The 13,749-nt window shown below is 45.2% G+C and overlaps 1 protein-coding gene across 1 annotated transcript; it reads left to right on the forward strand.

Moving 5' to 3' along the window:
- The first annotated feature begins 5,584 nt into the window (after positions 1 to 5,584).
- Positions 5,585 to 12,935, forward strand: WAS (Wiskott-Aldrich syndrome). The gene is made up of 12 exons (XM_006876653.1): positions 5,585 to 5,773; positions 6,088 to 6,228; positions 8,189 to 8,275; positions 8,376 to 8,475; positions 8,568 to 8,609; positions 8,702 to 8,755; positions 9,533 to 9,707; positions 10,483 to 10,525; positions 10,717 to 10,870; positions 11,091 to 11,497; positions 11,768 to 11,882; positions 12,880 to 12,935. Exons 1-12 carry the CDS (start codon positions 5,642 to 5,644, stop codon positions 12,933 to 12,935), a joined length of 1,506 nt encoding a protein of 501 aa, XP_006876715.1. The 5' UTR covers positions 5,585 to 5,641.
- Positions 12,936 to 13,749: the final 814 nt, after the last annotated feature.

The following is a 13,749-nucleotide window of genomic DNA, read 5'->3' on the forward strand; positions in this document are numbered from 1 at the left end:
TAATAATCAATGTAATGAAACAAGCTATGTGAATGGTTGAATGTGAAGCTGATGATGTGCCCTGTAAACTTTCACTCAATCCAAAATAAAAACATTTAATTAAAAAAAAAAAAAGAAGTGTAACCAGAATGCTCCTTAGAAGTAAGGATGGTGAGACTTTGTCTCTCATACTTCAGACGTGTTATCAGGAGGGACCAGTCCCTGGAGAAGAATATCATCTTTGGTAAAGAGAGAAAGATGAAGACCCTCAATGAGATGGATTGGCACAGTGGCAGCAGCAATGGGCTCAGGTGTAGCAATGATTGTGAGGTTGGCCCAGGACCGGGCAGTGTTTCATTCTGTTGTACACAGGGTGGCTATGAGTCAAAACTGACTCAATGCACCTAACGTTGTTGTTAAGTGCCCTTGAGTCGGTTCTGACTGATAGCGACCCTGCATAAGGGTTTCCAAGGAGCAGCTGGTGAGTTTGAACCACCGGTCTTGTAGTTCAAACCAACCTTGCGGTCCAGTGCTTTATCTCACAGCAGCACTACACTAGGTTAATGTAGATGTATTTTATTGATTGTGCAAAGGCATTTGATTGTAGGCCTGGTGATATACTTTCTGAATAACCAGCCATTGAAAACTGTATGCGCACAGTTCTGCTCTGACACATATGGGGTCAGGACCGGCAACTGACAATGTAGAGTAATAGGGGACAGATCTAAGAACAGAGAAGGGATTAGAAAGGTGAAAAATGAATGTAATAGAGAAGTGTAGCAAAATGTTATCTAAGCGTCTCTGGGCCCTAGCTTCCTCATCTGTAACACAGAATGGGGAGAACAGTGGTTTGTGTTTCCTCCATGGGTTGTCTGTGAATGTTAAATGAGTTAATAAATGTAAGGAACTTAGAAAAATCTCAGAAAACACTAAATTAAGTCTAGACATTATTGTTGTTGTTGTTATGTGCCGTGGAGTCGGTTCCAACTCATAGCGACCCTGTACAGGATTTCCAAGGCTGTAAATCTTTACGGGAGCAGAACGCCTCATCTTTCTCCCATGGAACAGCTGGTAGTTTCAAACTGCTGACCTTGCGGTTTGCAGCCCAATTCGTAACCACCACGCTACCAGAGCGTGATTCTTTAATCATTCTTTCAATAACATTTATTGAGTTTGGGCCAGACATTGGAGATATGGTTGGAACACAGTAAGCGTTCAATAAATAGTATGAAAATGAATTAATGCAGTGGATTTTCATGGATAAGTAGGGGTTTACTCTAATGATGGTGCTTCAGGCCTGGAGATATGTAATAGCCTAGTGAGTTTTGGGCACCAAGTGAGGGTTGAGAGGAAGGAGACAGGTAAAACTGCCACACAGCAAAGGGAGGGCTTTGAATTCCAGGTTAGGAGAGATGTGGGTGTGATGATCCAGATGAAGTTGTAGGGATCCAGAAAGATTTCCATAAAGGGCTGTGGATCCTATCCCGAGATGTGCTATTTTCTTTCATGTACTTAGGAATGTTAGTTACATTCAGACCTGCTCGGCTCCTCCAACCTGCTGTCCCTGTACCTTGGACCTTCATGTCCCCCAATGGCCCATTACATGACTGGGGTACCTGAAGGCCAGGGAGAGGTGGGGATTGATTTACTAGTCACTTAAGGAAGGGATAGGGAACCTTTTTTCTGCCAAAATTTATAACATCATTCGCGGGCCATACAAAATCAAGCAACTTGAAAATCAGCCTGCTATATATATTTGGGCAAACACTTAAACATGGGAACACTGAATCATTTAAAATTAAGAAAGGTCTGCGACAAGGTTGTATTCTTTCACCATACTTATTCAACCTGGTGTGGCGCTCTGGGTTAATGCGCCAGACTGCAAAGCTGTTTGAACTGCAAAGTCAGTGGTTCAAGCTCACCAGCTGCTCCTCGGAAACCCTATACAGGGTCTCTGTCGGTCGGAACTGACTCGATGGCACTTAACAACAACAACATTCAACCTGTATGCTGAGCAAATAATCCAAGAAGCTGGGTTATATGAAGAAAAACATGGCATCAGGCTTGGAGGAAGACTCATTAACAACCTGAGATATGCAGATGATACAACCTTGCTAGTTGAAAGTGAAGAGGACTTAAAACATTTACTGATGAAGATCAAAGAGCACAGGCTTCGGTATGGATTGCATTTCAATGTAAAGGAAAAATCCTCACCACTGGACTAATAAACAACATTCTTATCAACGGAGAGAAGACTGAAGTTGTCAAGGACTTCATTCTTTTTGGATCAACTTTCAACACTCATGGAAGCAGCAGTTAAGAAATCAAACGACATATTGCATTGGGCAAATCTGCTGCACAAGACCTTTTTAAAGTGTTGAAGAGCAAGGATGTCAGCTTGAGGACTAAGGTGTGCCTGACCCAAGCCATGGTATTTTCAATAACCTCATATGCATGTGAAAGTTGGGCAGTGAATAAGGAAGATCGTAGAAGAATTGATGCTTTTGAGTTATGGTGTTGGAGGAGAATATTGAAAGTGCCATGGGCTGCCAAAAGAACCAACAGATCCATTTTGGAAGAAGTGCAGCCAGAGTGCTCCTTGGAGGCCAAGATGACCAAACTTCATCTCTCATACTTCGGACATATTGTCAGGAGGGACCAGTCGCCGGAGAAGGATATCATGTTTGTTAAGGTGGAGGGTCAGAGATAAAGAGGAAGACCCCCAGTGAGATGGATTGGCCAAGTGGCAGCAAGTGTGATTACAGTAGTGAATGTTGGCCCAGGATTGGGCAGTGTTTTGTTCTGCTGTGCATAAGGTCGCTATGAGTCGGTTGTTAGGTGTTGTTAGGTGCCGACTTGATGGCTCCTAACAACAACAACAATGTGATGGCTAGGACTGCGGTTGCCTTGGGGCAGGGCCGGAACAAATGATTTCGCAGGCCTGATTGTTGCAGACCGTGAAGGCCTGGTCAGAGGTTGGAGGCCCTATAGGCCCGAGTGTAACAGATCTAGCCGCCTGGCAGTTAATAGCAAATTATTTTTATTAATTGCAGACAGGAAGCCCTTGATATACACAGATAAATGTAATATTTTCCTAAAAGTCAAGACTGTAAAATTCCAACAGGCAAAGTTCTTCCCTCAGAGAATTCATTCAAGGTAAATTGGGCGGCTCCCTGGTTTGTTCCAAGGACAATAGGAATGCCCTCCCTAAAGTGTTTCCAGGTGCTGCCTATTCACCCAGGCGCCTCTTTTCCTGAAGAACCTGGGCTGGGCAGCAGACACAATAGGAATCCTCTTGATCCTCCCTTTCCTCCCTCCATTTGAGGCTAGGTGCTAAAAGGTATGTTAATTAAGCTTGAGAAACCAAGTTGCATTTGAACCTGCTTGAGAAACCAAGTTGAGATTTGAACCTGCAAAGTATGATGTAAAGTTGCCTGAATGTCTGGAAAAATAAGATTGACAGTTGTATCTTGTCTTAGTTCCCTCCTAGCTTTGTGTAAAGTACCTCCCCTAAATAAAAGGAAGGCGCAGAACGAATCCAGGTGCATTACGACTGGCAAGGCGTGCGTTACAGCATGCAAGGGGCACAGTCCAGCCTTGCAACCATACTGCCTGTTTAGCTAAGATGTTTACTATGCAGGATATTACGGCCTTCGTGGCTGAGATGTTTGCAATGCAGGATCTGCCTGATGCCAGTCCAGCATTCACTCTGGTTTCAGAGTGTCTCTGTGTCTCTCTCTTTGCGTCTCTGTGTCTCTTTTGCTATTTCTATTGCCGCTGGATCTCCCCTCCTCGTGAACCAAACACTCATGAACAACACAACTATGTCGAGGCAAGTCCCCGGCACCTGATATGGCCCACAGGCCTGATATGGCCCACAGGCTGGAAGTTCCCCACCCTTGACTTAAGGAAACAGTATGGCATCATCTGTTAAGTTAGAGATACGCAATCTCTATAACCCCTCCTAGGTTGACTACTCCTGTAGACTAGAGAGTTAGGCATGCCCATGTCTGGAGCCGGAGTGCTCACAGCAGGTTAGTTTCCATCAGCAAATATCTGCAAGCAGGAGAATGGTAATAATAAATCAATGAAAACCTGTACCTTCATACAGTAGAATACTAACTATACAGCTGTGAAAATGAATAACTGCTGGTATAGGCAATATAAATCTTAGGAACACACGTGAAAGAGATTGGGCACAGAGCACAGTGATTAAGAATGTGGACTCTCAACCCAGCCTGTCTGACTTGCAATCCAGACTCTACCCCTTGCTGCTTCGGAGACAGAGGGAAGTCATTTAACCATGTGTGCCTCAGCTTCCTTCTGTAAAATTGAGATGGTAATAGTGTGCACACCACGGGCTGTTAGAATTTAAATTAGTCAATATTTGCAAAGAGTTCAGACAAGTGCTACACAAGTGTTTATTAGATACAAAAAAAAATTGTTGAGTGGAAAAGAACAGGTCTCTGAAGATTACATTTGTTATTTAAGTGCAAAAACATTGAAAGCTAAACAATATGTTGTTTAAGCATTTATATGAGGGTAAGTCAAAAAGTATTCCTACTAGGTGTTCAGTCCATTGTTGTTGTTAAATGCCATTGAGTCTATTCCATACATGCATGGAATTTTTATCCATCATGACACTGCACCTGCTCATTCTTCAAAGGGAGTAAGGGCTATCCTACGAGACTTTTATTGGGAGGCTTTATCTCATTCAACCTTGAACAAAAAACTTCGTTTTGCTCCCCAAATCCAAAGAACATTAAAAAGAAACATGATTTGAGTCCTTCAAGATGCCCAAACTGCAGTTTTGATGTGATGTAAATCCAAGAATATAGAATTCTTTGGGGAGGCATTAGAGTGTTGGACACATCACCTTCAGAGTGTATAGATCTAGATGGAGAATATGTTAAGAAACAATAGCTTCACATTTTAATATTTTTATTTAATAAAGAGCTCTATGATTTTATAGGGATACATTTGGACTTGCCCTCGTACATACTATAAAATTCCTTTCCTAAAACAGAGGATGATAAACAGAAAGTAATTTTGGAGCAATGGGGAGACCAGGGTAAGGGACGGGCAAGTGAGCCAGAGGGGAGTGCCTTATTGGTAATGTCCAGGTCTTCAGGTTAGGTGCTGGGATCATAAGTGCTTCTTCTGTAGTAAAAAGGACAAGTTTTAGTATAGTAACCCTTCATGACTGGTGACCTTTGACCTTGACTCCAGGCTAATTGGATGTGTTGGGGGAGGAAGGTGACCACCCAGCCCCAGGACTGTTTCCCCCAATGAGTCCTGCAGAGATGCTGCTGATCTTTCAACTTTCATCATAGGAACACACTGGTGAGCACGACTTAGGGATGGATCCCAGCCAGTCAGAGGGAGGAGGGTGCCAGACAGTCAAAAAGGAGAAGGAAGACCTGAGCTGGTCAAAGTACAATGGGTCCAAACAGTCAAATAGAGGAGGACCCAGCCAGTCTGGTCTGAGAGGAGGGTCCAAGCCTGTCCCTGGGAGGAGGAGGCCAGGCCTACTGAGGGGCCCCTGGAGGACTTGTTTCCCTTGTGGTTTTTCTGCACTTCCTGTTCCCTTGCTCACTACGGAAGTTCCTCTTCTTACCCTGCACCAAGAGCCTAGTTGGTGAGGACAAGAGCAGGAGGCACCATGAGTGGGGGCCCGGTGGGAGGCAGGCCCGGGGGCCGTGGAGGTCCAGGGACTCAGCAGAACACACCCTCCACCCTCCTTCAGGACCATGAGAACCAGCGACTCTTCGAGATGCTTGGACGGAAATGCTTCGTAAGCTGGGGATCTCCTGGTCCTCCTTTCCTCCTTTCCTCTCCTCTTCTCCCTCCCCCCTCCTCCTTACTCATCTTCACAATCCTTCTCTCTCCTCCTCTTCCTTCCCCATCTCCTACTCCTTATTTTCTTCACCATCATCTCCTCTCCTAGAATCCACTTTCCTCTGTTCACCAATCACAGGAAGTTCTTGAGCTCTACTCACTTTTCCTCTGTCTGCAGCTCTTCTTTTGGGCCCAGGGCAGCCACAGGCAAGGGAGGACCAGGTTTGGCTCCTGACCAGACTCCACTGGCCCCTGGTTTTTCTTCCCCAGACACTGGCCACTGCAGTTGTTCAACTATATCTGGCACTGCCCCCTGGAGCTGAACACTGGACCAAGGAACATTGTGGGGCTGTGTGTTTCGTGAAGGATAACCCCCAGAAGTCCTACTTCATCCGACTCTACAGCCTCCAGGTGACCACCAACCCCTAATGAAGTTCTCAGCCTGCAACCCCCGCCCCATCTGTGTTTATAGCCCCAAACTTTCCAACCAAATCCTGAATCCCTAAACCCTTGAGCCAAATACTTCATCCAGACCCAACCCCTGGTTCTAAATCTGTAAGGAGTGACCCATATGATGAGCCCCCATATGAAGATCTCTAAACCCCCAAATACAATCAAACCTGTGAGAGTCAAATTTCTACAAAACTGCTTGTTTTTCCAGATCTCACAAGTTTTCCTTCTCTGACAGAGTGAATCTTACCACTTTCTATCATTCTCTGTTAGTGGAAAATATTTGAGTTTTTCCTCTCTGATAGGTTTCTGCCTCACACACGTTCTGGCTTTTGTAGATTGTACTGTATTTAGTACACCTCCTAAACTAAAAAAATGACCACTTTTTCTAAAGTTATAATTATGACTCCCAGACTTACATCCTCCATAAAATTCTTAAACCTTGGATGTTTACATAGCTCCTATGTCATGAATCTGTTCTACAAACCCCAAACCTGAATGTCTCATTTTGTCTTGAACCCAAAAATCTGTCTCTCTCTCTCTCTCTTCTTTTTTCTTCCTTCTTGCCTGGTTGCACCAGCGAGAACCTTCAGTACAAAAGTTAAACCCTAGTGGTAAGAGAGAAAGAACATCCTTGTCTTATAATCTTAGTGGGGGAAAGTTTTCAGTTTTTCACCATGAAATATTATGTTACATTTTCTATTTTGTTAAGTGCTGTCAAGTCGGTTCAACTCATGTAAGGAGCTGCTGGTGGGTTTGAACCACTGGCTTTGCAGTTCAAACCGTCCTTGCAGTCCAGAGCATTATTCTGCAGTGCTTTTTATAGATATTCTTTATTAGGTCGAAGTATTTTTTTTTCTTATGCTTTTCAAAATCAAGAATAGATTTTGGTTTTTGTCAAAGGCATTTTCTGTGCCCATCAATATAATCATATGGTTTTTCTTTGCTCATTTGTGAATATGATAATTATGCCAAATCTGTGACCCCAGAATTCCCATATAAATACTGAAGTAGCTCCTAAGTAAAAATCTGTTCCAGAAACCCCTAACACCTGAATTTTTCAGGCTAAAACACCAAATTCATCCTTCTAAATGAATAAAGATGGGCTCAGCATAACTACATCAAGACCCCACCCAGGGCCCTCAAATATTGACCAAAATCTTGAGTCATAACCCTGATCCACAAACCCCAAATTGCACATACCTTGGCTGAACTTAACCCCAAACTTCAAAGTCTATATGTTTATGACCCTCAAATCTTGACCCCAACTCCTCAAAACGAGAACACTACCTGTCCAAAAATCTGTGTTCGATGTACAGTCAGAATGCACCTTAGAAACCAGGATAGCCAGACTTTGTCTCTCATACTTCAGACATATTATCAGGAAAGACATCATGCTTGGTAAAGTGGAGGGTTAGCAAAAAAGCATAAGAAAAAACCTGGCAATGAGGTGGCCTGGCACAGTAGCAACAACAATGGGCTCAAGCATAACAACAATTGTGAGCATAGTGCAGGGTCCTAAGTTGTGCATAGGGTTGCTATTAATCAGAACCAACTGGCACTGATAACAACAACCCAAATGATGACCTCCATTATGGTGGGGTCGGATTGAATCTATAAATGACCCTCAGTTTCCTAGGACTGTAGTTCTAAATGTTCCAATGCAGGCCCTCATGGTCCACATCTAGAGCCCTGAACCCCAAACCCAAACCTCTCACAGCACATCTGGCCCCATACTGTACTACCAAATTCCACATCTGACACCTGGATTCCCAGCTCTCCAATACTGAGTTGACAATTTTTAAATCAAATTCTGGGGTCCCAAATCTGGACACCATGCTCCCTGTTTGAATAACAAAGTCTTGCGCCCAGGGCAAGCAAGCCTTAATGCCAGTGTGGTCCCCACCCTGCTCCTCTCCAGGCTGGCCGGATGCTCTGGGAACAGGAGTTGTACTCACAGCTGATCTACTCCACTCCCACACCCTTTTTCCACACCTTCGCTGGAGATGTAAGTGACCAACCAATCCTGGGACCTCGGTTGGGGTGTGGGGAGGAGATAGGGAAATGAGTGGGGGTCTGGAAGGCTGCTGACTTCAAGGTCTGTGCAGAACTGCCAAGCAGGACTGAACTTTGCAGATAAGGAGGAGGCCTATGTCTTCCGGACCCTGGTGCAGGAGAAGATACAAAAAAGACAGAGGCAATGTGGAGGTGAGGATTCCCTGGGGGAGGTAAGTGTAAGGGTGGGAGCTAAAGAAGCCCCTTCCCTGGTTCTTGTTCCCAATCCACCTGTCTCTCCACAGACAGGCGCCAGCTACTTCCACCACCAGCACCAGCTAATGAGGGTGAGTCCTTTAGTGTAAGTAGAGGTAATAAGGGCAAGGCCAGGAACCTATGGCAAGGTAGTGATAACTCTCTACCCATTCCATTTTCCCAGAGAGGAGAGGGGGGCTCCCACCCCTGCCCCCACACCCGGGTGGAGACCTAGGGGGTGAGTATTGATTCTTCCTTGTGTCTTTGAATTAGTGGGAGAGTGGTAAATGGTTGAGTAGCTGGGTGGGAGCAGAGATAAATGGTAAATGGATGGGTGAGTGGGTAGGTAGGTGATGATGGATGGATGAATGAAAGAATGAATGAATGAATAACTGAGTGAATGAATGGGTAGATGGATGAGCAGGTGTGCATGGATGTGTGAGTGGATGGATGAGTACATGGGCATATCTCTGTGTGTCTTGATGGATGGGTGAGTGGATAGATGGGTTGATGGTTGATAAACTGATAGTTAGATGAAAGTATAGATTGTAATATGAAAGTATAGCTAGAAACATAGATGCATATGTGGATGTATTAATATATAGGTTAAAGGGTAAATGGATAGATGGATGATGATTGACTGAATGAATGAACAGTGAGTAAGTGAATAAGTGATGATATTTCAGTCAGTAAAAGAAGTAATGATTGAATGAACAATTGAGTAGGTATCTAAATAACTTAAATTAATCAGTCAAAAAATCAGTGAATAAAAGAGTCAATAATTAAGTAATGATCATAACTAAATGAAAAAATGAATGACTCTGTGAAGGTATGAATGGTTTGTGGAACCTACCCACTTCTCTATAAACCTTACTTGGACTCCTCACCCACTCCCCCATGACCATCAAAGGTACACAGAAGTTTCACCCCCAGTCTTCCGTCTTCCTGTTTCTTGTCCCTATGTTTCTTTGGATGGTAAGTAAATGGATTAGTGGTCACCTTATTTTGCCCATAGGACCACCAGCTGTCCCGCTGTCCCTGGGACTGGTGACAGTAGACATCCAGAATCCAGACATCACAAGTTCACGGTACCGTGGGCTCCCAGCACCAGGACCTGGCCCGGTTGACAAGAAACGTTCAGGGAAAAAGAAGATCAGCAAGGCTGATATTGGTGCACCTAGTGGATTCAAGTGAGAATCTCCCCACAGTAGGACTATAGATCCCTGGGTGGGCAAATAATGGCAGAAAGCTCAGTGACTGGATAAGTTGATGGAAGGATGGGTGAGTAGGTAGGTAGGTGGATAGGCGGGGGGTGGGGGGGGAGTAGATGAGTAGATGGCTAGGTGGTGCAAGGCAAGTGAGGTGTCCAGGGTGCAAAAGTCACTCTCAGTGTCATGAAGTGTTTGTGCAACTCATGAATTTGAGAGTGAGTGCCTCTTTAAATTTTGCATCCTAGGCATGTTGCTTGTCTTGCCTTAGATGGGCAGGCTGATGGGTGGGTGGATGAATGAATGGCTTGACAGATGTATGGATAAATGTGTTCAATGGATAAGTGGACAGCAATGTGTGTAGTTGAATAGATAGGCAAATGAGTAGATGGATGGAAAGATGGGCACATGGGTAAGATTGAAGGGTAGATGAACAAATGGGTGTGAGGACAGATTGGTGAACAAATGGCTCAACATATGTGTGTGGGAATATGGAACTAGAGATAGATGTATGTGTAGCTAGATCAGTAGTCATACAGATGAATAGAAAAGTGGGCAAATGAATGGGTGGAAAGAGGGAGAGGTGGACTATGAACCATTTCTAATTTCATAATGCCTGCTCTCTCACGCATTCATTCACTCATGAATCACTCATTAATTCTGGCCCTTCAGAGTCCCTCTGGGCAGGAGGGCATCTTTAGGAAGGTAGGGAAAGAAGAGCAGTAGGGATTCATTGGGGTCTCCTCACTTCCCCTAGACATGTCAGCCACGTGGGGTGGGATCCCCAAAATGGATTTGACGTAAGTAACCCAGAAGTTTCCTAAACCTCAATCAATTCCCACCACCTTCCTATAGACCCCACTCCCTGGTCCCTACCCCTTCCCACACCTCTGTCAGATTGCTTTCTGGGGTGAATCCAATGATAATCTGTGCCCCTTCCCTACTCATCTTAGCCCTCTACCTCTGCCCTGACCTCTTTCCTCCTGAACAGGTGAACAAACTGGATCCGGATCTCCGGAGCCTCTTCTCCAGGGCAGGAATCAGTGAGGCCCAGCTCACTGATGCTGAGACCTCTAAACTTATCTATGACTTCATTGAGGACCAGGGTGGGCTGGAGGCTGTGCGACAGGAGATGAGACGCCAAGGTAAGCCCCCAACCTAATTATTCTCTAGCCCTGGCAGTTAATATCTAAGAGATACACTGACATCACTCAGTGTTCACAGAAACCGCTTGATTTGGAAGCTGGTTAGTTGAGGTACCCATTTTACAAATGAACAAAACTGAAGTTTCGAAAGAAAAAAACAAAACAAAAACTCCAACAAAACCGTAATAATAACAGCTTTTTAATTATTCTCCCCAAACAGAGCCACTTCCACCACCACCGCCCCCATCCCGAGGAGGAACCCAACCCCCCCGGCCCCCGACTATGGGGGGTAACAAGGGTCGTTCTGGTCCACTGCCCCCTGTACCTTTGGGGAGTACTCCGCCTCCACCAACACTCCGGGTACCCCCACCCCTAGTCAGAGGGGGCCCTCCACCACCACCCCCTCCAGCTACTGGACGTTCTGGACCACCACCACCGCCACCCCCTGGAGGTGGGGGTCCGCCCGCTCCACCACCACCACCACTACCACCACCACCACCCGCCTTTGGGGATGGACCAGTTGCTCCCCCACCCCCTCCTGTTGCGGGGTCTGGTGGGGTCCAGGCCCCTGGTGGGGGCCGGGGGGCACTTTTGGATCAAATCCGGCAGGGAATTCAGCTAAACAAGGTAAAGATGGGCAGGAGGGAGGGATGGGGTTCTGGGGCTCTGAAGTATGCTCTGAAAATCAGGGTATTAGGGGGTCAGGGGCAGAGACTAGTGGGGCCACAGGTTTTGGATTCTGGGATTCATTGACAGAGTTGGAAGGTTGGAGGCTGAATGAGGTGGGATTGGAACCTTGAAGGTAATTTGAGTGTGTGGGAGAAGTAATGAAGAAGAGGCAGGAAGGAATTCTCCTCTGACAGACCCTGAACTTTGCTATGCCCCTGCTTTTTGCAGACTCCTGGGACCCCAGAGAACTCAGCACTGCAGCCACCACCAAAGAGCTCAGAGGGGCTGGTGGGGGCCCTGATGCACGTGATGCAGAAAAGAAGCAGAGTCATTCATTCCTCAGGTGAGAGGCCAGTGGTCCCCAGCCTGTGGCTGTCCTCTGCAGGCCAGTTCTGGCCCCATCCTGCCAGGACCAGGCACCTGCTTATTGGGTCTTGTTGTTATTGTTGTTAAGTGCCATCGAGTCGGATCTGACCCATAGTGACCCTATATAGGGTTTCCAAGGAGCGACTGGTGAGCTTGAACCGCCGACCTTACAGTTCAAAAGGCTTTGCAGCACCACACCAGGTCAAGTGATGGCATAAAAACAACACCAACAGTCACCATAACTGTTAACGTTGGACCCAGGTGTTAGCATGAGTCTTGTTACTTGACAATGTTAGCATGAATTAATTATGTGGCAGAAATATAATTAAATTAGATCTGTCTTTAACAATAATGCTAATATTAATACCAAGATGTGTCCACAGTATTAACTTTAACCACATAACAAGATTAACATTAACTCATTATATGGTAATGATACTAAAATAATAAACCCAATCTTTCTACAAAATGTTAATATTAATTCCCTAATGGTGTGGCGCTGTAGGATAAGCACTGGACTGCTAACAGCAAGGTCAGTGGTTCAAACCCACCAGCCACTCCTCAGAAACCCTATATAGGGTCATTAGGAGTCGGAACTGGCTCGAAGGCACTTAACAACAGCAACATTGACTCACTATGAGACAATATTATGATTTATCTCACCTTTGACAATAATGTTCAAATTCACCCATTTAGTGACAGACTGATTAACGTTAGTCCTTTAGATGACAGTATCAAACTAACCACATTTTAAATGATAATACATACTAGCCTTAACGCCAACTGGAACCCAGATCCCAACTACAAATTCCTATCTTGTCCCAAACTGCAACTCTCTCACTCATCTAGGTCCTGCATCTGATTTCCCCAAACCCCAGCTCCATGAGTTCTGGCCTTTCAAGCCCTAGAAAGCTCTCCCCAAGAGATTTTGAAACCTCCAGCCCATCCTGAGTCCTTTCTTTCCTTTCCTCTAGATGAAGGGGAGGACCAGGCTGGTGATGAGGATGAAGATGATGAGTGGGATGATTGAGCTACAGTTTCCAGCATGTCTCCCTATAGTCTACTTATAGGTCCCTGCTCCCCACTGGCACCTACTCTCTTTCCTGCTCCCTTGGCAGCACCCCACTCTCTGTGTCCAGGTCCGAAGCCCTGTTTCTTACCCATCAACCTTTCCAATGCTGTTATCTCTGACTGTCCCCCAGACGGGGGGCCCTTTTTGAATAAAATTCCTCAATCCTCCTCACTCATCTTTTAAACAAAAATAAAGTAATTATCTTTTTGTCTCTCTAAATCTCAGTTTGCTTATATTCCAAATGTGGGAGTTTGAGGTCACTCTTGCCCAAGGTCCCAGTTGTTTATTTATCTAATTTTATACGTGTGCTTTCTGTTATGGATTGAATTGGGTCCTCCCCAAATACACATCAACCTGGCTAGGCCATGATTTTCAGTTTTATGTAATCATCCTCTATTTTGTAATCTTATACATGATAAATCCTAACCTCCATAATGTTAATGTGTCAAAGATTAGAGGCAGTTACATTAATGAGGAAGGATACAATCTGTAGGAGTAGATGAAAGAAAGAAGGACTGGAAGAAGAGCTCATCCTTTGGATCCAGGGTCCCTGACCCAGGGGAAGATTGAAGTCAAGACACGTGGAGATTTCCAAGGCATGCTGGACCCACAGATGTTGAAAAGAGATAAGAACCTTCTCCCAGATTGGCCACAGAGAGAAAGCCACTGAATTCCTGAATTCGGACTTCTAGCCTCCTAAATTGTTGTTGTTGTTGTTAAGTGCCTTCGAGTCGGTTCCGACCCATAGCGACCCTGTACAGGGTTTCCGAGG

Source organism: Chrysochloris asiatica, unplaced genomic scaffold (genome assembly GCF_000296735.1).
Source record: "Chrysochloris asiatica unplaced genomic scaffold, ChrAsi1.0 scaffold00404, whole genome shotgun sequence".
In the NCBI taxonomy this organism is placed as follows: domain Eukaryota; kingdom Metazoa; phylum Chordata; class Mammalia; order Afrosoricida; family Chrysochloridae; genus Chrysochloris; species Chrysochloris asiatica.

What these genes read in the sequence shown, in the direction of transcription:
- WAS (XM_006876653.1), top strand. Translation starts at nt 5,642, where the DNA reads ATGAGTGGGGGCCCGGTGGGAGGCAGGCCCGGGGGCCGTGGAGGTCCA. An exon ending in TCCGACTCTACAGCCTCCAG is followed by an intron (nt 6,229 to 8,188) that starts GTGACCACCAAC and finishes GCTCCTCTCCAG; the next exon opens with GCTGGCCGGATGCTCTGGGA. An exon ending in CAGAGTCATTCATTCCTCAG is followed by an intron (nt 11,883 to 12,879) that starts GTGAGAGGCCAG and finishes CCTTTCCTCTAG; the next exon opens with ATGAAGGGGAGGACCAGGCT.